The 25,485-nt window shown below is 40.6% G+C and overlaps 1 protein-coding gene across 2 annotated transcripts in view; it reads left to right on the top strand.

The window, feature by feature from the left end:
• CCDC158 (coiled-coil domain containing 158) overlaps positions 1-25,485 on the top strand; it is a 116,708-nt gene that overhangs the window by 42,738 nt on the left and 48,485 nt on the right. For both annotated transcript variants that reach the window (XM_011927228.1, XM_011927227.1), the window contains 6 exons: positions 7,219-7,338; positions 9,113-9,310; positions 11,308-11,790; positions 17,147-17,336; positions 21,919-22,071; positions 24,120-24,232. In XM_011927228.1, the coding sequence (XP_011782618.1) occupies positions 7,219-7,338; positions 9,113-9,310; positions 11,308-11,790; positions 17,147-17,336; positions 21,919-22,071; positions 24,120-24,232 (1,257 nt within the window). The remainder of the gene's footprint in view (positions 1-7,218; positions 7,339-9,112; positions 9,311-11,307; positions 11,791-17,146; positions 17,337-21,918; positions 22,072-24,119; positions 24,233-25,485) is intronic.

The raw sequence follows: 25,485 nt of genomic DNA, 5'->3' as shown, positions 1-25,485 counted from the left end.
TCTCGGTTTACACCTGCTAGCCCAGTGTCCTGTTTTATGAATGCTACCTCTCATCTCCATAGTGTCCCCATTTAGAAGATAAAGTCTATATTTAGTCATCCTACCTGTAAGAGACCCTTAGATAGCCGTGCAGAAACAATTTACGTACAGTTCTGTCACTTGTAGTCAGTTTCTCACACCTTAGCTATTTGGAGCAGTAGGTTAGGAGAAAGAGAGTATAAGGAAGCTGCCATATACCCTTTATAAAATGAAACCAATTCTACAGGGTAACAGTACATGGAGGAAAGCTCCATATGGGAAGAATTATATATTGCAGCACGAATTCTTCCAGACATTTGCCCTTCTTTGGGCAACCCCTTATTTTAATTATCACTCCAGCCGGCCACAGGAGGGGGCTGTTTCTCCTTGGTTCGAGCATGGAACTAATACCTCAACCTTTATCTAAGCTGAGGGTGGAATTTAGACATGACTTTACTAAAGTCTAAGCCATAGAGAGTAACACGAAACTGTATAATCTCAGTTATAGGTGTGGGTCCTTTACAGCAGTGTCTTCCAAATATTTTCCATTGCTACTCACAGTAAGAAATATAGTTCATCTTATGATCCAATACACACATGCAACTGAAGCAAGATTCATAAAGCAATATTTACTCCTATTACATGTGATGCTGGCTATTTTCTCTTCAGATGCTGATTTGAAGCTCACTAAATTGATTTCATAATTTATTGGTGGGTTGCAGTTTGAGTAACACTGCCTCCTTTTGTAAACCTCCTTGCATAACCCTTAACCTAAATCCTTGTGGCAATGTTATTTCAACCAGTGCCACCTCTGAGCAACCTTAAGGGACCTTAGACCGCTTAAAGGGTACACTCGACAAACAAAAGGTCAGAGAGGAGCATACGCTTTTCTCCGCCTCTCTGAAGCCTGCTTTTTGTGTTCTAGTTTCTTTTCTCAGGACAAGCTTTTCCCCTGATGATTGATAGCAGTCTGAGCAAACCAAGCCTATACCAAAAGGTCATGACTGCACCCTGCAGACAACAGCAGGAGGGGCTGATTTCAGTGCACCATGGGGTGGGAGGGTGCTTTTTCACTTGGGTCTAGTGGAGGTAGCCACTCTGGCAGAAGTGAGAGCTGACATTCTGACAGTGAGAGAGGAAATAAGAGAGCTGTTGTGTTACAGTCCAATGTAGTAATGCATATTCATGAATAATCACAAATCATTTTGGAAAAATTAAGTGCCCATTGTCTGTTGACAAACTTTATGAAAAGCCACCAAAGTACTAAATAAAGCTCAACTCACCTGTGGTTTCTTACATGATTGGTAACTGGTATAGCTTTCTATTATACTGTTGTTTGGAAAAATTATCCTTTCAGAAGCCTCACCCATTGTTTGCTAATTGGCATTTGGCCCAATATATAGTATCATGCTGATTTGGACATATTGGGAAATTTTTTCACAAATTCTGAAATATCCATCTAAAATATATAAAAAGAATTTCTAAGTTTTTATAAGCATTTAAATCTCTGGCATTGTAGAAGCACGAGATCCAAATGAATGACTGCAAGCTTTTTACATGAATGTTTTGGAGTCATATAGATACAAACATGATATTAGAATCATTCTCTGATTTTGCTCTAATGTAAATAGTGGCTCAGCAAGAATTTTTGACAGTCTTAAATAGTAAACAGCTAACGGAAATAAGGAGGGCATATCAGCTTCATTAGTTTTAATAAATCACTGAGGTTTATAATACACCACAGTGACCCTAAATAGAGTTGGCACCTAGTTGATGGTTAACTAGACTGCCTTAACAGTAACTCCCTTTGATTTGGTCAGGGAGCACTGAGAGATGACTGCCATGTAAATATAGCTAAGTACACTCTGGCCTAAGGTGACGTTAATTACATGGTGTAGCTGAGCAAGGAAAATCAAACAAGTGAATAACAAGGATTTCACTTTGGCTCATAAAAAATAGTATTGTTACAAAATGTTTTTGTTATAATGAATTGAACATAAAATCTAAAAACAAATTATTCTGCTTAATTTTTATTTTCATGTGACTTGATATTGCTAAAGCTTATGAAAACCTTAAAATCTATTTTTCTGTGTTGCTTCAGTGCATATTTCGGTATGTACTATTCAAATAACAATAAGGAAAAATATCAAAGGAAATAATACATAAAAGCTGTGATTAAAATGAAATTCATGGCCAGGTGCAGTGGCTTACACCCATAATCCCAGCACTTTGGAAGGCTGAGACAGGAGGATCACTTGAGCCCAGGAGCTTGAGACAAACCTGCACAACATAGTGGGACTCTGTCTTTACAAAAATAAAAACAAAAATAAAAAGTTAGCTGGGCATGGTAGCGTGAGCCTGTAGTCCTCGCTACTAGAAAGGCTAAAATGGGAGGATAGCTTGAGGCTGGGAGATTGAGGCTGCAGTAAGCCATGATCATACCACTAACTTTAGCCTGGGCAACAGAGTGTGACCCTGTCTCAGAAAAAAAAAAAAAAAAAAGGTGAGATTTGTGTGAAAGGAAACTAATAAAGGTGTGTTGATATTAAACATCAACATGTTTTATGAGGGGCAGTATTAGTATTTTCTCCCGAGGTCAGATTTCTTCATTTTAAAAAGTGTTTTTACTTTTAAAAATTGATGACATGGCGGTCTAAACAAAACTTTTCCAACTAGAATGCATAAATTAAGAGAAAACTTGTTTTGGAAGTTAATATTTCTCTTCAGATTAACACAATTATTTTATGCTGGTAAACATAGAAATTGTACTTCAAAAAAAAATGTGAGATGTAGCTTTTGTAGCTTACAAAAATGTTTTACTGTAATGCTGTTTTCTATTCTTCTCTTTCCATTTTAGGAGAACCTCCAGAATTCCCCTTTACGAATTTGGACCAGTAGAAGCTGTCACTATTGGCTCTGTAGATTTGGCTTTACTCTTAACTTTCGCTTTTTGACAACAAGTGTCCTGATCTTGACTAGCCTAGTGTCCTGTTTTATGAATGCTACCTCTCATCTCCATAGTGTCCCTATTTGGAAGATAAAGTCTATATTTAGTCATCCTACCTGTAAGAGACCCTTAGATAGCCATGCAGAGACAATTTACGTACAGTTCTGTCACTTGTAGTCAGTTTCTCACACCTTAGCTATTCGGAGCAGTAGGTTAGAAGAGAGGAAAACAGGACACTGACTTTCGCTCATGATCTTGATTCAACGTTTATTTTTACTACTTTGAAAGCAGTTGGGGCTGAATTTTCTATTAAAAAAGTGATGATTTAGTAGCACTGGCTGGAGCTATATACTGTGCAGGAAGATTCTGTGCAAACCTCTGCATAGTTCTGCCAATGCACCGCCATGCTGGCCTGTAGCATCCCTTATTACTCCATAGCTGTGTCTTTTTGAGCACAGAAAAACAGAAAACACCACCACCAACAGACAAACCAAACCTCGTGTGATTTGATATGATTGGCAGTATCTCTAAAATCAATGTGAGATTAGAATGAAATCCCAATACTCATTTGTCCAGTGATCCAAACCAAAAAGTGCATTCATAGATGGTGAAAGGGAAAACCAGTGCTACTATGTAAAAATAAAAGCAAAAGAAAAAAATCTTTATTACATCTCAGATGTCAGTATTTATTCTGGATATTTTAAAAGGCTTTTCTTTATAGTGTTTTTTACAGCTGTTTATATCAACTCAGCTGCTACTTCAATGGTTTTCCCTTTCACTCTCTATTTATCTTTTTAATTGATTAATATAAATGTTTTTACTCTAAAAAGTGAAAGGTAAAAGCAGAGCTATAGCAGCTGAGTCAGTACTGACAACCACAAAACAAATGTTCCTGCAGGGGGCTGGAGGAACTTCTTATACTTAATAAACAGATGGAAAGATAAGACTTGGCTCTTTTCTTTTTCTTTGTTTTTTAAATTTGGTCTCATGTCAAGTTTGATGTTATGAAATGATTATCCAGAAGTTTTTTTTTTAAGTGAAAGCAGACAAAAGAGAAAATCTTAATTTAAGCTTTTAAAGCATATATCCAAATTATTTTCTTTGCTCAAGGATAGCAATGGTTTATGCCAGGCTAGGAGTAGAAAACATTTATTTTAATCATATGATTAATTCAAATTGGAAATGTTCTTGTTGAATTTATAGCTCAAAAGACAGGTGGAAAATAAATTATTTCAGCTTTATTAATACTGTTCTCGTGGAAAAAAAGCATTAGAATTGAAAGGAATATGAGAGATCATCTAGAATACTCTTTCCAATTATAGATTTAAAAAATGGAAACACAGAGAAGTTATGTAACAGAAACTAGACAAGAACCTAAGGTGTTTGGCTCTCCGCCTGATCATGTTGCCTGTCGGATCGTGTTCATGTACCCATTCCTTGCCAGGCAAACATGATAACTGTGTAACAGTAAAGTTTGTGGTTCTTCCCCTTACTGTATTTACTAAGTGTGTGCTGATTTAGTCTTTCCTGATAATAATAAAAGTGAAGAGATTTTATCAACTGATATTGTTCCTTCATTTTTCTTAGGAAGTTACCTGTGTTACAGAGCTTGAATTTTTATGGGGCTTTTTCATTTATTTTCCTATATATCCCCAAAAGGAGCACAATAAGTCCTTTTTTGTTTTTTCTAAGAGTGTCTCACTCCGTTGCCATGGCTGGAGTGCAGTGGCACGATCATGATGCACTACAGCTTCAAACTCCCAGGCTCAAGCGAGCCTCTCACCTCAGCCTCCTGACTAGCCAAAACTACAGGCGTGTGCCACCATGCCACGCTAATTTTATTTTTATTCTTGTAGAGATGGGGTCTCACTATGCAACCCAGGCTGGTCTCAAACTCGTGGTCTCAAGTGATCCTCCCACCTCAGCCTCCTGGAAAGTATTTTATTGGATTATTAGAGTCTAGGAATACATTTTAGACAGTAATCTAATATTTTATGTGTACCTAATTCTTGTGAACTACTTTTTATACTTAGCATGCAGCCAGATACAAAGTCAGTTTAGGAATATAGCCAATATAAATATTAAAGTCTATATGCTGATTTCTGTAGGTAAATGGGAAACTGATAGTGCTGTATTAGTACTTTCTTAGTCATATATGTATATGTAGATATATATGTATAACTTCTATTATTTGATTATTATTAAAGAGACGTGTATATGTATGTATAGATAATATAATTCAATATGTGTTGAATAAGTGAAGATCTTTAAAAATAAATAATAGTAAAACTAGAAAGTTGTCAAGAAAAAGTTAGTCTTAGTCAAATGTTCTCTAGTTAAGAAAGTTTTATCATAGTACATCATCCAAACCAGGTTTTATTATTGACAGTAGATTGGAAACCTACTACATAGACACCTTAAAGGTAAGAAGGAATATGTAGCATTTATGCAGACGTGAAAGATTTCCTGTTACTAGAAAGTAGATGATAAAATAGTAATGGTAGATACCTAAAGATAAGGTATCACCATAAAACTAAGTATCAACATGTTCTCATTGTTTTAATATCTTATTATCTAAGTTATGATATTGTGTGGCTCAGCTAAAATATAAACCCTTAGTCTCCACAGTCTGAGATCCTAGCCTCTTAGCATACACTGAACCTAGACATTAAGAACTATAGAGGCCAGGCACGGTGGCTCACGCCTGTAATCCCAGCACTTTGGGAGGCCGAGGCAGGTGGATCATCTGAGTTCAGGAGTTCGAGACCAGCCCAGCCAACATGGCGAAACCCCATCTCTACTAAAAATACAAAAATTAGCTGAACATGGTGGTGGGGACCTGTAATCCCAGCTACTTGGGAGGCTGAGGCAGGAGGATCATTTGAATCCAGGAGGTGGAGGTTGCACTGAGCCAAGATCATGCCATTGCACTCCAGCCTGGGTGACAGGGTGAGACTCCATCTCAAAAAAAAAAAAAAAAAAAAGAGCTATAGAAATGCTATTAACAGTGATGTATGCATATTTAAACAGATCAAACAGCTGCCTTGTTGGAATAAAATGCACTTCAACATCCTCTAAAATTGGTACTTTTATTCCCATTTTACATTAATAGTTGAACAAAATGAGGGTTGGAATGGTTAAATTGTCTGACTGTAAATATAAATATATATATATTCATCCTTTAAAAAAGTAGTGCATATAAAATAATGACAATAGCTAATAACTTGTTACCATTCATTCTTTTATATTCAATGCCTTTTATTACCGAAACTTTGATATTCTGAAGCAAAATAGCTCTTCTAAGTATAATACAGTTCATTTGTGTAGGCTCTGCAGCATGTTATTTATGCCATATCAAGCTTCCTTTTTTTTTTTGAAACAGCTTTGCTCTGTCACCCAGGCTGGAGTGCAGGGACGCAATCATGGCTCACTGCAGCCTTAACCACCCAGGATCAAGCAGTCCTCCCACTTTAGCCTCCCAAGTAGCTGGGACCCCAGGTGTGCACCACCATGCCCAGCTAATCTTTAAAAAAATATTTTTTGTGGAGATGGGGTCTCCCTTTGTTGCCTAGGTTAGTCTTGAACTCTTGGGCTCGAGGGATCCTCCTGTCTTGGCCTCCCAAAGGATTACAGGCATAGGCCAACCCTCAAGCTTTCTTAAATACCAAATTATAGAACACGTCTTCACAGAAGATAAATCTTGAATAGTATGAAAACAGGAGACGGATGTATTACAGGCAGTTCCCAAATTCAACAGTACTAAATATTTCATTTTGTCTAATTTCCCTGGCTAAATACAGCATAAATTTTCTAAAAAAAAAAAAAAAACTTTACAAAACACATCACAATACACTTTTTTTTTTTTTTTTGAGATGTAGTTTCACTTTTTCACCCAGGCTGAAGTGCAATGGCATGATCTTGACTCACTGCAACCTCTGCCTCCCGGATTCAAGCGGTTCTCTTGTCTCAGCCTCCCAAGTAGCTGGGATTACAGGTGCCCGCCACCACGCCTGGCCAATTTTTGTATTTTTAGTAGAGATGGGGTTTTGCCGTGTTGGCCAGGCTGGTCTCAAAATCCTGACCTGAGGTGATCCACCTGCCTCGGCCTCCCAAAGTGCTGGGATTACAGGCGTGAGCCATTGCACCCGGCCTCACAATAAACTTTTATTTTTGTTGTTTTCCAAAGTCTATAATTTATTTTATATTACCCACTGTCATAATCAGGCACTGTTCAATTTGTACTTTCTTTTCAGATAGAAGAGCTGGAAAAGCAGTTAGTCCTTGCCAACTCAGAGCTAACTGAAGCCCGGACAGAGCGTGATCAATTCAGTCAGGAATCTGGAAATTTAGATGATCAACTTCAAAAGCTGTTGGTAAGATTATGCTTTAAAATATGAATAAGGTTAATTCTGGCAAGTTTTTTACCAAAATATATCACAAAACTTGTTTCCTTTATAAAATTACCAATTTATAAAATATTTGTGCATACATGCAACAGATTATTTTAGACACAATTCAAGTTTTGCATATAAAATATATTCTGTATACTTAATTTTTTTCTTAAGCAGAGCTATTACAGTATTAGGTGAAGGAGATCTTGACATAGTCATAGTCTTTCAAGTAGATACCATATTCCATTAAATTGAAGTCGTGTCATATGTTCATTTTAAGGCCAAATAACATTCAAAACACATACAAATTGTGTATATAGAAATTTGGAATGGATGGTTAGGTGAAGTTGTTTTAAAAGAAAAGGACAGTATGATGGTGCTCATAATGAAGCAACTCTGTCCTCTGTTGGAGGAACTATAGGATGAGATTTTAGGAAAGGAAATGTTTGGAACCCCCTTTTGTGGTATTAGTGGTATAACAGAATAAATTTCTCAGCTTACCAAACCCCATTCCAGGGAATTGTGCTCTTTGCTGTTAAAGCCAACCTTCGCAGGCTGACAAGGGTTTGATGAGCTGAGGTAAGGATAGAACTGAGAGCTGTGTAGAGAAGCTCTTAACCTTGGCGTAATTCTTCAGTTCTTTATCTAACATTTGCATGTTTCTCAGTGTTCTCCTATCTAATTTGAAAATTTTGGAGACTGAATGTCTGAAAGATCCTCAAACCTTGCCTCCCTTTTCATTCTTACCGTCACCACCCCTCTTTCACCCCTTCATTACTCATCGCCTGGAGCACGGCAGTCTCCTTACTGACGTTCCCAACTCCAGTTTTTCTCCTCTTCACTCCTTCCTGTAAAGGGCTGCCACATACATCTCTCTAAAATATAGCTCCAGTGATGTCACTCTTTAACTCAAAATTACTTTCTCCGTAAAATCAGACACTCTCCCTTTCAGTACTGTTCATGATCCTTATGAACCCGGCTAACCTTTCCAATCCTTTCTCTCTACCTGGACCCAGTGCACCATGCAAACACACAGGCCCCTTTTCTGTCCCTTCTTCCTAATCTCTGCATCTTCAGGTCTAACTCAAATACTATCCTGAAGCATTTTGATCCCTTTAGTGAGATTCTGTCTGTTATTCCCTATCTTTGTCCTTTTAATGAAAAACCACTTCCAGTTACTTATGTCTATGTCTTAACTTTCTCTTGGATCATAAGTCATTTGAGTGTAGATAGATCTTTGCTTTTACTAGTCTGACTGTAGAGTTTTTGCTGCTATTCAACACTGTATTTTTTAAGCGACTGAAAAGGGAGGTAATTCTATTCACAGCCCAGATGCTACTCCAATTCCAGTACCAGCCACTATTCTGCCGTTTCTCCATTACTTATCATTTTTCCTTTATGCTTTTGAGCATTTCTTTATTATAGGAGCATACTTGATGTGAGGTATAATGTCTTTCTTAGAAAATGCAAGACTTAAAAACAGGACACTTTTAAAATCTACTGTATTTTCCTTTTCGTTGTATATTATTTGAAGTCTAGTCTCTCGAGATAGACTTGTAATGCTAGAAATTTTAAGCAAAATGTTAACTTATTTTTCTTGGAAATAATTGCTCTTAAACCATTAAAAAGGAATCAGATTCCAAAATCAAAGGTGTCTGAAAACACATAAAAACTCCAAATATGATATAAATACAATATGTTTTATCTTAATTATTTAATAGCAGGGAGGAAAAAAAGCATTCCTCTTTTTTTTTAGGCTGATCTACACAAAAGGGAGAAGGAGCTGAGTCTGGAGAAGGAGCAGAATAAGCGTCTATGGGACCGAGACACAGGCAACAGCATCACCATTGACCATCTACGGCGGGAACTGGACGACCGGAACATGGAGGTGCAGCGCCTGGAAGCCCTGCTCAAGGCCTTGAAGAGCGAGTGTCAGGGCCAGATGGAGCGGCAGGTCAGCACCTGCACAGGCTGTGCCATCGCCAAACAATCTCCTCTGGGGGAAAAATATATTTTATGTCTAAATAGAGCTTTTTATTTTTAACATATATGGACCTAAAATGGCTCCTAAAATAAAGCTATGGATTCTGTGAGCAATTTATGAAAACCTGACACTTATTTTTTATTTTATTTTATTTTTTGTTTATTTATTTATTTATTTTTAGATCGCACCTCCCTCTGTCACCCAGGCTGGAGTGCAGTGGCACGATCTCAGCTCACTGCAACCTCCGCCTCCAGGGTTCAAGCGATTCTCCTACCTTAGCCTCCCAAGTAGCTGGGATTACAGGCACGTGCCACCACACCCAGCTGATTTTTTGAATTTTTAGTAGAGATGGGGTTTCACCATGTTAGCCAGGATGGTCTTGATCTCCTGACCTCATGATCTGCCCACCTCAGCCTCCCAAGGTGCTGGGGTTACAGGCATGAGCCACTGCGCCCGGCCTACATACGCGCGTGTGTGTGTGTATATACATATTTGTTTTTGAGACACAGTCTCACTTTATTGCCCAGGGTGGAGTGCAGTGGCACAATCTCAGCTCACTGCAACCTCTGCCTCCTGGGTTCAAGCAATTCTCCTGCCTCAGCCTCCCAAGTAGCTGGGATTACAGGCATGCACCACCACGCCCAGCTAATTTTTGTATTTTTAATAGAGATGAGGTTTCACCATGTTGGCCAGGCTGGTCGTGAACTTCTGACCTCAGGTGATACACCTGCCTCGGCCTCCCGAAGGGCTGGGATTACAGGCATGAGCCACCGTGCTGGGTTTTATATATATATATATATAAATATATCTCCACTAATTAAACTAAATGTGGCAAGCTTTATCTCACTTGTACATTGTTGAAAAACTAAACTCCTATCCAATTGTCTTTTCACTTTTACCTAAAAATTGGTAACCTAATAATTGCTTATTTCTGCTGCATAGAAGCATCAAATTATTGGGCAGCCTGAGGAGCAACAGGGTTGAAGGTTTCTAACAGATTTTTTTGCTTTATTTTTCTTCCAAAAGAGACTTTCCTCTCTTCCCCCGAGACCCAGCACTGATTGAGACTGATGAGTGCATTCCATTCCGGTGCACCCACCAATAGCAAAACGTGGAAATGCCTTCTTAATAGCAGTGTACTTTCTGTGCTAGGAATACATAGTTCTAATGCTAGTTACTGCCACAGGGACATAAAAAGCATCCCACAAAAGTGTAAGCTTCTCAGAATGTGAAAGCAAACCAAGGGACCAGTCTGGTCCTGGGACCAGACCAGGCAAAGCCATTAACCTACTCTCTGGCTTAACCTGGGCAAGAAGAAAGATGAAAGGACCAACTAGAAGTCAGAATTTTCAGCTTTTCCAAACAAGGATCAGAGAATATGAATGTGTGTGTGGATAAAAGCCATTATTCATTTTTTTTCCTCAGAGGTAGAATTAGAGGTAAAGTTGGAGGGAAATTAACAGTAAAGGGGTAGTTATTGTAAATTCCACCACCTTTCCCCCCATTGCCAGGGTTATGTTAATCTAAATCAGTACAGAAAACATCCACAGAGGAAACTTCCCAAGACCGCACTCTAGAACACCATTGTGGAGGAGCATTATTATTTAATTAAGCCATCTCCACCTTGGTCTAATTAGCATATGTCAGTCTTACATATGTTATAAGAGCTAGAGTTCTGACAGCAAAATGATTGAGTTAATTTAACTAGACATGGTTGGGTACAGTGGCTCATGCCTGAAATCCCAGCACTTTGGGAGGCCGAAGCAGGAGATCACTTGAGGCTGGGAATTTGAGAAGACCAACCTGGGGAACATAGTGAGACCCCCATCTCTTAAAAAAAAAAAAAAAAGATCTTACTAAACATTGCCTAATTCATGATTTCATGCTTTTAAGTTAACTTGTATCTCTCGAGGTTGCCTATACCTATCCTCCCAAATCTATGAAATTCTCTTTTCTTTAACAATCAGATGGCGGCAATTCAAGGAAAGAATGAAAGTCTAGAAAAAGTATCTTCCTTGACTGCTCAGCTTGAATCCACCAAAGAGATGCTGCGCAAAGTAGTAGAAGAGTTGACAGCCAAGAAGATGACTCTGGAGAGCTCAGAAAGGACAATATCAGACCTGACCACTTCTCTCCAGGAAAAAGAGAGAGCCATCGAGGCTACCAATGCAGAGATCACAAAGCTCCGCTCCCGGGTGGACTTGAAATTGCAGGAGCTGCAACACTTGAAAAATGAAGGGGATCACCTCAGAAATGTGCAAACAGAATGCGAGGCCCTCAAACTGCAGATGACAGAGAAGGACAAGGTGATCGAGATTCTGCGACAGCAGATTGAGAACATGACGCAGCTGGTGGGCCAGCATGGACGAACTGCTGGAGCTATGCAAGTAGAAAAAGCACAACTGGAGAAAGAAATTAATGATAGGCGGATGGAACTGAAGGAACTTAAGGTCTGTAGAGTTTTTTTGTGGTTTAACTTCTGAAATATCATTTCTCTTATGACCAGGTATGACCTGTACTGGAAAGTGGTTCTTGGTATCTGTGGACACCCTGAAACTGTTGGAAGGTGTTTGTTTCTATGTGCATATGTGTGTTTTTGTGAGAAAGGATAATTTTATCAGATTACAGAAGGAGTGGATGACTCGAAAACGGCTCAAAATCATGGGTACGAGAGAAAAAAGATCAGAAAATCTATGAAGTCTTTCCTGATACCACAGTTTGAAGTATTTTCTCCCTCTTCAGATAGACCTAAATTTGAACCCTGTCTCTCACTGATTAGTTACGGTGAAACACTGGACTGTGCGCTGAATCTTGGCTTCTATATCTGATAAACAAAACCAAACCAAAAAGTAAACAAAACAAAAAACCCTCAACAACCTGTTGGGTTACTGTGAGGCTTAAATCAGAAAATATATATCAAGGAATGAGCCTATTAATAGTTTCTGGCTATTTAATAATTTAAAATTTAAATAACTTAATAATTTAAAATTTAATAAATATTAGTTTCTTTCCCCTGTTTTGGTCTCCTTCTGAACTTTCTCATACTTTATTTGTACCTGGTAAACTGGTTCACATTCTATATTGCAGTATCTGTGTGTGTGTGTGTGTCTGTGTCTGTATGAGTGTCTTTACGTAGCAGTGTCTCCTTTTCCCTACAAGATTGTAGGCTTCTTCAACCAGGGTACACATCTTATTAGTCTTTGTACCTCCTGCCCCATATTTTTGTGCCTTGCACTCAGAAGGTGCTCGATAAATATTTATCAAAATTTAACACGATTTTATGTTTTTTTAAATTGATTTCATAGGATTTATGTCACCTTTATGTCTGACTTGGTAAGTAGTAGGAGACAAATCACATATACTGTAGATGCCTCAACTTCCTGCTTCTAAAAATAGGGCCAGCAATAGATAATTATCCATCTTATGGAAATACACAAGTTCATTGCATTAAAAAAATAAAATTTTCAATTGCTTAAGTTTTTCCTTGATTATATACATTTTTTTTGTTTGTTTGTTTTGAGATGGAGTCTCGCTCTGTCGCCCAGGCTGGAGCACAGTGGCGTGATCTCGGCTCACTGCAAGCTCCGCCTCCAGGGTTCGCGCCATTCCTCCTGCCTCAGCCTCCCGAGTAGCTGGGACTACAAACATGTGCCACCACATCCGGCTAATTTTTTTTTTTTTTGTATTTTTAGTAGAGACGGGGTTTCACCATGTTAGCCAGGATGGTCTCGATCTCCTGACCTTGTGATCCACCTGCCTCGGCCTCCCAAAGTGCTGGGATTACAGGTGTGAGCCACCGTGCCCGGCAATTATATACATTTTTAAATGGCCAAACTCACCATGAAAAGGGACATAGAAAGGATTCTCAATGGCCAGTCCTACAGTGAAACCCTTAGAATAGGTGTGATGCAGGGCAGAGCATATCAGAGGAGAAAGGATGGTTCTACCTTGCTTAGGAAGATCGCTAGTGGATTGCTAGTGTGTTAAGGTTCTAAACAGGAGAATCCCACTCTTATACTCTAAAATTTAAATCAATTTAATCCTCACAAAACTTTATGAGGGAGGCACTATTATTATCCCATTTTACAGCTAAGGAAACTGAGACACAGAGAGTTTAACTTGCTGGAGAGCAGCACTACCTTGTGGTTTGAACCTAAGCAGCCTAAGTAGATGTTACTGTGTGCAGTGCTTCTCAGTGAGAACCGGAATCACCTGGAAGACTTTTTAAAGCACAGACTGCTGGCCTGCTCCCAGAGTTTCTGATTCAGCAGGACTAGGATGGGGTTTGAGATTTGGTGTTTCCGAACAAGTTTCCAGATGATGTGGATACTGCTGGTCCTGAGAGCATCCATCAGGATCTGTGTTAGTGCCTCAAAGGAATGTGGAGCTCATGACTCAAGGGTCAGTGAAAGCTTCAGAGAGAGCTGGGAACCTGAAATGGGCAAAAACTGGGCAAAAACTAGGCAAAGAGAAGGAAGGACGGCGTTCCAAGCCAAGGGAGAAGCCTAGTCTGTAATTTAGCCTAGAGATGGTGTGGGAGACATTAAAGGTTTAGGGGTAGGAAGGAGGGGGTAACATGAAGAAGGCAGTGTTGGAAGCAGATTAATCTGGCATCAGTATGCAGAAGTGGCTTGGAGAGAGTAAAACTAATTTTCAGTTCCTAAATATGGAGCTGGAGCAGCTTCAGGGAATAATTTCCTAGGTAAGTAGAGTTTCACATGGACACAGAGAACATAAGTTTAAAACTCAAGTCCTCAAGCCACATCCACTTCCTTCTGTGATCTGGTAAGAAAAAAAGGTGGGGGAATTGTAGCCCTAGAAGGTATGGTTTCTCTCCTGGTTTCTGTCACCTCTTCAGAGTGGGTACTGCACACACTGACAGCAGAGAAGCAGAGTGAGCAGAGTGACTTTTATTTCAATAATTGTGGGCCCCAGAGCTAGACCTTTCTTTTTTTTTTTTTTTTTTTTTTTTTTTTTTTTTTTGAGACGGAGTCTTGCTCTGTCGCCCGGACTGGAGTGCAGTGGCTGGATCTCAGCTCACTGCAAGCTCCGCCTCCCGGGTTTACGCCATTCTCCTGCCTCAGCCTCCCGAGTATCTGGGACTACAGACGCCCACCACCTCGCCCGCCCGGCTAGTTTTTTGTATTTTTAGTAGAGATGGGGTTTCACCGTGTTAGCCAGGATGGTCTCGATCTCCTGACCTTGTGATCCGCCCGTCTCAGCCTCCCAAAGTGCTGGGATTACAGGCTTGAGCCACCGTGCCCGGCTAGACCTTTCTTAAAAACAAATAAATAATAAGACTAAGAAAGGATGAATTCTATCAGCCTCAAGAGGTGGAACAGGAGCAGCACTCATCCTATGTGTGTTGTGATGCCTTAGGTTGTCCCAGGGAAATCCCTTCCCTCCCTTACTGCATGAGGCCAGCTGGATTTAGTGTGACAGTTGCCAGGAGTAGCTAGGCAGAGATCAGATAGCCCAGATTAGGGCCCTTACTTCCCAAACCCATCACAGGTGGGTAGTGAGACAAGCCTGGAGCTCCCCGCCAATCCTTTTTGAACAGCAAAAAGCTTGTCATGTGGCTATATTTCAGATGTATCACTGGTCTCCGCAGTTAAACTGCTGCTATAGCAGTCAAATCACATCTGTCAGGATACTAAGGCCAGTAGGGGGATAATCTGGGGAAACAATCTGATGACCAAAGAAAGTCAATTTTTTTTTTCACATGTCACTTATTTGGAAGGATCTAGGTCAGTTCTGTCCACCAGAAATACAGTGTAAGTGACATGTATGATTTTAAGTTTTCTGGTAGACACATAAAAGAAATGTGAAAGTTAGGAGGCACTGTGGCAGTCCATATGCAAAGTGATGGCAATCCAGACCTGGAGGTTGGGCAGGATTTGGTCAACAGCTGGGTATGAGGGGTGAGGGACAGGGAAAGACATGGCGACTTTGTGAGTTCAAACTTAGACTGGCAACATGGTAGTGCCTCTAACAGAGAAGAGTCAGAAAGGACTGTAGGGCAAAGCCCTCTGAAGAAGGAATAGGAATGTTTGGGTCAGCGTCTGCAGAAGCATGCCATGCTGGGGGTTTCTGACAGTTGGAAATGCCGAATTAGAGTTGTCATATTCACATTCCCTACTCTATTCAAAGGACCAGATACTTTCACCACCACAAACCACCCCAGTCTAAGCTCCCACCTCTCCAGTTTGGTCTTCCAGTTGCCTTCTCACTGGTCTGCATGCTTCTCCCCCAACCCCCACACCAACCACTGTTTTCCTTCATACTAGAGCCAGAGTTGTATTTTTAAATCATTACACTACATCACTCTCATACTCAAAACTGTCCAATGACTTCTTGACTCACAATGAATGCTCAAGTTCTTACATTGCCTCTAAGCAACCTGATCTTTCCCTTGGTCCCTCTCTGACTTCATCTCCTACTTACCCCAAACTCACTTCACTCCAGTCTTACTGATGTCCCTGCTGTTCCCCAGACACATTACCTGTACCCAGAGCTCTTCCCAGACTGTCCATGTGGCTTGTCCTTACGCTCCTTGAGCATCTGCTTAGATGTTATGTCATCAGAGAGGCCTTTCCTTGCCAACTGTGGCAGGATCCCCGAGACTGACCCCAGATTTGATGATTCCCTAGGAGGACACGCCAGACTCAGCATATAATCATACACAAGGCTAGGATTTATTACAGTGAAAGGATACAAAGCAAAATCAGCAAAAGGAAAAGGCACATGGGGCAAAATCCAGATAAGGCCAGGCTGAGCTTCCAAGAGCTCTCTCCTAGTAGAGTTATGCAGGACATGCTTACTTCCTACTCCACTCCCTACCCCAGCAAGACACTGTGACAACACCTGTCAAGTGTTGCTAACCAGAGAAGCTCATTAAAGCCTCAGTGCCCGGGTTTTTATATTGGAGATTGGTCCCATAGGCCCCTCTACCTGGCAGGTATCCAGATTCCAGGCTCCCAGAAGGAAAACAGGGATTCAGCATAAACCACATTGTTTGCACAGTTTAGGCACACTGAGCCACTCTTATTAGGGTGGTGGGAACCCTCCCAAAATCCAAGTTCCCAGATGACAGTCAAGGGCCAACCTTGTAAGCTGGCCTTTCTAAGGAGATCCCCCAAACTTGCTGTGTGAACTCTTTCTGCACACCAGCTTACCTCGAGTAGCAACCCCTCCCTTGCATTCATTCTGTACCCCTCACCAACTTTTATTATTATTCTTGCCACTCCTCTTACCTGACATATTAAATATTTGTTTTTCTTCTCTTCTTACTAGAGGAGGCCATGAAGACAAAGACATTGTTTTGTTTATTGCTATCCAGGGCCAGGACTAGGGTAAGGTAAGTCAGATGCCCAGGTTGGAGGCCCTCACCTGGCTGCCTCACTTGCATTACCCTGGTCATAGCCCTGCTTCTGTATCCCTTGCATGTAAAATAGTTCCTGCCACAAAGAAGGTTCTTAATATGTATTTTTTGAATGAATGGAGATAGAATAGGAATAATGAAGGGTTGTTTCAAGCAATGCTAGGAATTGACATCTAAGGCTAAAAGAAAGTGAAATATTTTTCCCACTTTCTATTGATGCTTTATAATAAAATACAAATTTAGTGTCCTGAGAAGTAATGAAAAGATAATAAATATAGATGGAATACAGGTAGAGGGCAGAAAAGGATATTAAGTAGGAGACTGTTGTCAGATTTTAGGACTGTGTTAGCAGATATCAATTATAACTATACATGTACATATTTTTTACTTCTATATCTATCTTTTGTATTTATCCATATATTTAGATTTTAAAAGATAAAAAAGATGCAAAGATCCGGGAGCTTGAGGCCAGAGTGAGTGACTTGGAGCTGGAAAAGGTGAAGCTGGTGAATGCAGGCTCTGAGCGACTCCGTGCAGTGAAAGACATCAAACAAGAGAGAGATCAATTATTAAATGAGGTGAAAACAAGTAGGAATGAATTAAACAGTCTTTCAGGTATGTTGCTTCAGTGCAAATCCTACTAAAAAATAAAAGTCTTATCAGTGAAGCCAATGTAGACCCTAGCACAATCTCAAAAGAAGGGTGTCTCACTCACATGACAAACATAAATTGTTATGTTGCCCCCATGGAGTTGTTCATAGCATGAAATCTCATAGTTCTCATGAAAAGCTTCCACATCTTACACTTACTGACCTTAACTTTAGTCAGCCCTCGGTATACTGGAAATTCTGTACTGAATTTCCAAGAGAAGTGTAAGGTATCCAGAGTCCAGGCTTCCAAAAGGAAAACAGGTGTTCACATAAATCACATTGTTTGCACAGTTTTGTGTTTGTGAAAGTGGAAACCTTGAGTCCTTTGAGTCAAATAGCTTGATTAGAGGTTTACTAAGTGACATGTGAAAATAGACATGTGAATTTATTGAAAGGAAAAATCCATGGCCTTACGTTAAACAGTGAAACACTCCAGTTTGTGATTGATATGTGTATTAGTCCCTTCTTGCATTGCTGTAAAGAACTACCTCAGACTGGGTAATTTATTTCATTTTTTTTTTTTGAGACAGAGTCTCACTCTGTCGTCCAGGCTGGAGTGCAGTGGTGTGATCTCAGCTCACTGCAAGGTCCGCCTCCCAGGTTCATGCCATTCTCCTGCCTCAGCCTCCTGAGTAACTGGGACAACAGGTGCCCACCACCACCCCTGGCTAATTTTTTGTATTTTTAGTAGAGATGGGGTTTCATTATGTTAACCAGGATGGTCTCCATTTCCTGACCTCGTGATCCACCTGCCTCAGCCTCCCAAAGTGCTGGGACTACAGGCATGAGCCACCGCACCCAGCCCAGACTGGGTAATTTATAAAGAAACAAGGTTTAATTGACTCACGGTTCTGCAGGCTGTGCAGGAAGCATGGCTTGGAGGCCTCAGGAAACTTGAAATCATGGAAGATGATGGAGAAGCAAGCACATATTCACATGGCAGCAGGAGAGAGAGAGAGAGAGAGAGAGAGCACACAAAGGGGGAGGTGCTACACACTTTGAAACAACCAGATCACATGAGAACTCACTCACTGTCACGAGAACAGCAAGGGGGAAATCCGCCCCCTTGAGCCAGTCACCTTCCACAAGGCCCCTCCTCCAACACTGGGAATTACAGCAGGACATGAGATTTGAGTCGGGACACCGAGCCAAACCATATCATTCTGCCCCTGGGCCCTCCCAAATCTCATGTCCTTCTTACATTTCAAAACACAATCATGCCTTCCCAATAGTCCCCCAAAGTCTTCACTCATTCCAGCATTAACTCAAAAGTCCAAGTCCAAAGTCTCATCTGAGACAAGGCAAATCCCTTTTACCTATGAGCCTGTAAAATAAAAAACAAGTTAGTTACTTCCAAGATATATTGAGGGTACAGGCATTGGGTAGATGTTCCTGTTCCAAAAGAGATAAATTGGCCAAAGCAAAGGGGCTACAGGGCCCATGCAAGTCCAGAACCCTACAGGGCAGTCATTAAATTTCTAAGCTTTAAAATAATCTCCTTTGACTCCATGTCTCACATTCAGGGCATGCTGCTGTAAGGGGTGGGCTTCCAAAGCCTTGGGCAGCTCTGCCTCTGTGACTCTTCAGGGTACAGCCCCCGTGGCTGCTTTCATGGGCTAGCACTGAGTGCCTGTGACTTTTCCAGGCACACAGTGCAAAGCTGTCAGTGGATCTACGGATCTACCATTCTGGGGTGTGGAGGACAGTGGCTCTCTTCTCATGGCTCCACTGGGCAGTGCTCCAGTGCAGGCTCTGTGTGGGGGTCCCAACCCCACATTTCCCCTCTGCACTTCCCTAGTAGAGGTTCTCCATGAGGGCTCTGCTCCTGCAGCAGACTTCTGCCTGGATATCCAGGCATTTACATATATCCTCGGAAATCTAGGTGGAGGCTCCCAAGCCTCAGCTCTTGCCCTCTGTACACCCACAGCCCCAACACCACATGGGAGCTGCCAAGGCTTGGGGCTTGCACTCTCTGAAGCAACAGCCCGAGCTGGACCTTGGCCACTGTTAACCACAGTTGGAATTGGAGCAGCTGAAATGCCGGGCACCATGTCCCAAGGCTGCACAGAGCAGCAGGGCCCTGGATCCGGCCCACGAAATGATTTTTCCCTTCTAGGCCTCCAGGCAAGTGATGGGAGTGGCTTCTGAGAAGGTCTCTGAAATGACCTGGAGACATTTTCCCCATTGTCTTGGCTATGAACATTTGGCTCCTCTTATGCAAATTTCTGCAGCCTTGAATTTCTCCCCAGAAAATGGATTTTTCTTTTCAACTGCATGGTTGGGCTGCAAATTTTCCGAACTTTTATGCTCTACTTCCCTTTTAAATATAAGTTCTAGCTTCAGGTTATTTCTTTTTTAATGCAAATGAGCATAGGCTTTTAGGAGCAGCCAGGTCACATCTTGAACACTTTGCTGCTTAGAAATTTCTTCTGCTAGATGCCCTAAATCATCTCTCTCAAGTTCGAAGTTCCATAGATTCCTAGAGCAGGCGCACAATGCTGCCAATCTCTTTGCTAAAGCATAGCACGAATGATCTTTACTTCAGTTCCCAATAAGTTCCTCATCTCCATCTGAGACTTCTTCAGCCTGGACTTCATTGTTCATATCACTGTCAGCATTTTGGTCACAACAATTTAACAAGTTTCTAGGAAGTTCTAAACTTTCCCACATCTTCCTGTCTTCTTCTGATCTCTCCAATCTGTTACAACCTGTATCTGTTACCCAGTTCCAAAGCTACTTTCACATTTTCAGGTATCTGTAGAGCAGTATCCTACTTCTCTGGTACCAATTTTCTGTATTAGTTCATTTTTGCATTGCTATAAAGAACTACCTGAGAATGAGTAATTTGTGAAGAAAAGAGGTTTAATTGACTCACAGTTCTGCAGGCTGCACAGGAAGCATGGCTGGGAGGTCTCAGAAAACATAATCATGGTAGAAGGTGAAGGGGAAGCAAGCACATGTTCACATGGTAGCAATAGAAAGAGAGAGAGAGCAAAGAGGGAGGTGCTACACACTTTCAAACAACCAGATCTCGTGAGAACTCACACACTATCACAAGAACAGCAAGGGGGAAATCCTTCCCCATGATCCAATCACCTCCTACAAGGCCCCTCCTCCAACACTGAGAATTACAACAGGACATGAGATTTGGGTCAGAACACAGAGCCAAACCATATTAGTATGGTATGAAGTATCATGTACTTCATAAAGTCAGAAGTTACTGAGCATTTACTATGTGCAAGACACTGTGATAGAACCTGGAAACCCCACAATGAAGCTCACAGTCTAGTGGGGAGATAAACCTAGATAGAAATGGGTGAATAATCAGTGTGTGAGGCACAATGAAAGTGTATTGAGTACAAAGATAGCACAGAGGATACAGAATTTACCTCCTGTAGGAAGTGACGTCTGTACTGGGCTTGAAAGAGGAAAAGGAATTCAGCAGGTGAAAAAGAAGTGCAAGGGACATTCCAGGCAGAGAGAACATTATGGGCAAATGCATGAAGCCATGAAATATCAAAATGTGACCTGAGAAGTACTAGCTGGAGCAAAAGTACAAACGAATGAGGGCTAAGAAATAAGGCAGAATAGATAGGTAGAGCTGGGTAATGTGGAGCCCACAAAGGATATTAAGTAGCAGATTTTTTGTCAGATTTTAGATGGACTGTGTTAGTAAGCAAATTAGAGAAAAGAAAAGCAGACCAAGCAGTTAAGGAGGATTTTTGCAGTAGTCCCAGATAAATAGAATGAGGACTTGAACTAAGGCAGTGGCAGTGAGAATGGAAGGAAAGAATTAAGAATATTTTTGGAGGTTAAATCAACAGGACTTAGTTGTTGCAGGGATTAAGTGTAGGTTTCAGGATTTTAGTTTGTGGTATTGGAAAATCAACGTCAGCAACTGGGAGAGGGAACCAGAAGGAAAGGCAGGCTTGAGGGCTGGAGGATGAGATGTAGTCACTGTGAGGCAGTTGGTTTCAGGTGGCACGAGGACATCTACATGGAGATGTCTGGACAAAGGGAGCTGGAGCTTTGATCCTTTTACATATAAATCTGATCATATAAGTAGATACATATAAATAAATGTGTGTGTGTGTGTATTCTAGTATAGCAAATGATGAGCTTGTGCCAGGTATTTTCATAGATACTAGAGATAAGTCAGATAAAACAGATGGCAGCCTCAGGTTACTTATAGTGTTATGGAGATTCATCTACCAGCAGATGGTGGTTAAATCTACTCTAGTGGACATGGTCATCCAAGAAGAAGGTTTAAGATGAAATAACTGCAAACTAATTATAATGTTTGGGAAAAAACAATAAGTAGTAAGTGGGTAAAGGAGGAATAGGATCCACCCAAGCAGGTTAAAAAGAAGGAGTCATATCCCCGGAATTGTGTATGTACATTTCATTTCTGTAACAAAGGAAGATGTAATTAAATGAGTTCTCTTCCAGTTCTAAAATCTGTGATCATTAATTACAGATAAAATGTACTTAATTAACAATGGGATAGAAAAAAGTAACCATCTGTTATTGATTATCACATTGTATAGAGGAGTATGAAGTCTTAAAAAGGAATTTCCGAAACAAAAGTGAAGAAATGGAAATGACTACAAATAAGCTGAAAATGCAGTTAAAATCTGCACAGTCTGAACTAGAGCAGACAAGAAATACATTAAAGTCAATGGAAGGATCTGATGGTCATGGTATGCTCTGTTAGATGTAAAATTTTTTCTTCTGTTTTTAATTTAATGATCTAAATTCATTAAAACACAAACCCAAATACATTACCTACCACCTCTTCACAGTGCTAAATGATATGAGAAATATACAATAGTAGGTATTGATGATAGATGTTATGTAGCAGTAGTTAATTGTTTTTAGGGAAATTGCCATGGAGTTAATTTAATCCCTAAACTATCTGAATCTTTCCTTTCCTGTGGCTATTTGAGTAATTTCTAACAGATCTCAGTATCTATTAATGTCAAGTAATTATTTTTAAGGATATAAATACAAGTTACCAGTAATTTCCATTCAACCCTTTATTTTTCAACATGTACATTATATAAACTGTAGGTCTGTGGCTAGTTGGCAGTTCTTGATTCCTTCACTGTGATAAAAATGAGAAGGAATCCTGGAAATTGAATTGGTAGGTGAGGGGACTCTTCTCACCACCTATACTTATTCCCCTTTTACCTTGCTGCCCATACTAATGCAGAGAGATAAAAAGGTTATCTTCCAGTTCATGTTATTCATATAATTGTTGACATGACCATATTAGCTGACCATAGGAATTAATATTTATCTAATTAAAGTGTACATTTTTCCATTTCTCAATATTTTTAATATCAGAAGATTTATTTTTGTGCTTGCTTTGGCAGCACTTATACTAAAATTAGAACAATATAAAGAAGATTACCATAGTCTCTGTGCAAGGATGACCACAAATTCTTGATGTGTTTCATATTTTGTGTGGTTTGGCCCTTTACTAGTTGACACAGATAAACTCGTTGGGTTTGGAGAAGTCGCCCAAGAGGTCTTTTGCGGTCTGCTGCCCCTACTCCCCAGACAGCAACCCTGTCTCACTGTCGGGCATCTTCACAACCACCCCAGGGACATTACAATTATTAAGTTACTTAGAGAACCCTTGTATTCTCATTTAAATTCCTGTTTTTATTTTTTAAATCAACTTTAAATTAAAAAAAAACAACATTACGCTACATTATAATTTTTAATGAATATACAATTGAGAAAAAAGTAAGTGTATTTTAAAATTTTATAAATAATAAACATAAACATAAATAAATTGAGAAATACATTTCTTAATAAGAAAAAAAAAACAAAAAACATTTGTTTGAGAAAATTACCTTTCAAGGCCAACCATAATCCACTTAATCAGCCCGTAATTCTTCAAAGTGGTGAGCAAATGATGTCAGACTTTTAACCTATTAATAAATCAATATACAGTCCCTGTTTTGACAGTTTAGATAGAAGAACTATATCTTGTTAATGAGAAGTCAGACCTTTCATTCTGGTGGCTTGTTTATAATGAATGGTATATTTTCATTTTTCTTTTTAACCTCTAAGTTATAGCCAGACTGGACTCTAAGCTGTGGCATTTTCAGTCCTTTGTCCTCAGCTGACTATAAGAAAAAAAAAAAATCACATATGCTTATGCTGGCAGTTTGGTTGCTGAGAGGGTAGTGAGTTCCAAGCACATGACAACAATCATGAGAATAAAAATTGGAGGGTTTGTGATATCACGGACCCTTTAAAAAGATACACTAGATGTCTCATGCAGTATTTTAAGTACGAGTTTCTGGAAAAATCATTTTAGTAATAAAACAATATATGTTATTCTTTATGTGACACCCCCCATATGTACACACACACACACACGTATTATATATTATATATTTCCCTACATGTGTAAGTATGAGTTTAGTCAATGTTATTGTTATTACTGGAAAGGTGGCAACGTATCATCGTCAATGAAATTAATCCCAGTGGCAAAAACCCTGTAAAACATGATTATATGTATGTTTCCCAGCTAAAAATCTCTAGTAGTAGTTAAAAGTTATTATATTCCAATATTATGAAAACCGAAGACATTTGTCCATGATCGTTTCCTTGAAACTGCCCAGATACCCTGGAGGATCTTACTTGTTACCTTCTCATAAAGTTTAACCATCAAATTAGCATAGTCTCTCAAACTTAAGAACCTAAGGCATAGTTTGCCTCTTTTTTTTTCCAGCTATGAAAGTGGCAATGGGGATGCAAAAGCAAATCACAGCCAAAAGAGGTCAGATAGATGCCCTTCAGAGCAAGATACAGTTTTTGGAAGAGGCAATGACAAATGCAAATAAGGTGGGTCACTGTCCTCAGAATGGGGAAACCAACATGTTCACTCACGGACAGACCACAAGGCAGAATAAGATGAAGCAGAGATGCAAAGTGCAAGGGGAAAAGGAAAGCTTATTTCTAGGTGAGAGAACAAGGGAAAAGTTCCTAGAAAAGCATTTGAGCAGAATGTTGAAAGACAGCTACTATTTTAAACGTGGCGGTTGGGGGGTGTCGTGCCCAAGATGCCCAAATAGGAACAGCTCCAGCCTCCAGCTCCCAGCGTGAGCGACACAGAAGACGGGTGATTTCTGCATTTTCAACTGAGGTACCGGGTTCATCTCACTGGGGTGTGTTGGACAGTTGGTGCTGGTCTGCGGGTGCAGCCTGACCAGCGAGAGCTGAAGCAGGGCGAGGCATCACCTCATCTGGGAAGTGCAAGGGGGAAAGGAATTCCTTTTCCTAGCAAAAGGAAAGTGAGACACACAACACCTGGAAAATCGGGTAACTCCCACCCTAATGCTGCGCTTTACCAAGGGTCTTAGCAAATGGCACACCAGGAGATTATATCCCACATCTGGCCCGGAGGGTCCCACGCCCACGGAGCCTCCCTCATTGCTAGCACAGCAGTCTGAAATCTAACTGCAAGGCAGCAGCAAGGCTGGGGGAGGGGTGCCCACCATTGCTGAGGCTTAAGTAGGTAAACAAAGCTGCTGGGAAGCTCGAATTGGGTGGAGCCCACCACAGCTCAAGGAGGCCTGCCTGCCTCTGTAGACTCCACCTCTGGGGACAGAGCATAGCTAAACAAAAAGTAGCAGAAAGCTCAGCAGAGGTAAACGTCCCTGTCTGACAGCTTTGAAGAGAGCAGTGGATCTCCCAGCACAGAGGTTGAGATATGAGAATGGACAGACTGCCTGCTCAAGTGGGTCCCTGACCCCTGAGTAGCCTATCTGGGAGACATCCCCCACTAGGTGCAGACGGACACCTCACACCTCACATGGCTTGGTACATCCCTGAGACGAAGCTTCCAGAGCAAGAATCAGACAGCAACACTTCCTGTTCAGCAATATTCTATCTTCTGCAGCCTCCGCTGCTGATACCCAGGCAAACAGGGTCTGGAGTAAACCTCAAGCGAACTCCAGCAGACCTGCAGCTGAGGGTCCTGACTGTTAGAAGGAAAACTAACAAACAGAAAGGACAAACACACCAAAACCCCATCAGTACGTCAGCATCATCAAAGACCAAAGGCAGATAAAACCACAAAGATGGGGAAAAAGCAG

This window comes from Colobus angolensis, unplaced genomic scaffold (assembly GCF_000951035.1).
Source record: "Colobus angolensis palliatus isolate OR3802 unplaced genomic scaffold, Cang.pa_1.0 Scaffold70, whole genome shotgun sequence".
Lineage (NCBI taxonomy): Eukaryota > Metazoa > Chordata > Mammalia > Primates > Cercopithecidae > Colobus > Colobus angolensis.
This window is presented reverse-complemented; position numbering and strand designations above follow the sequence as displayed.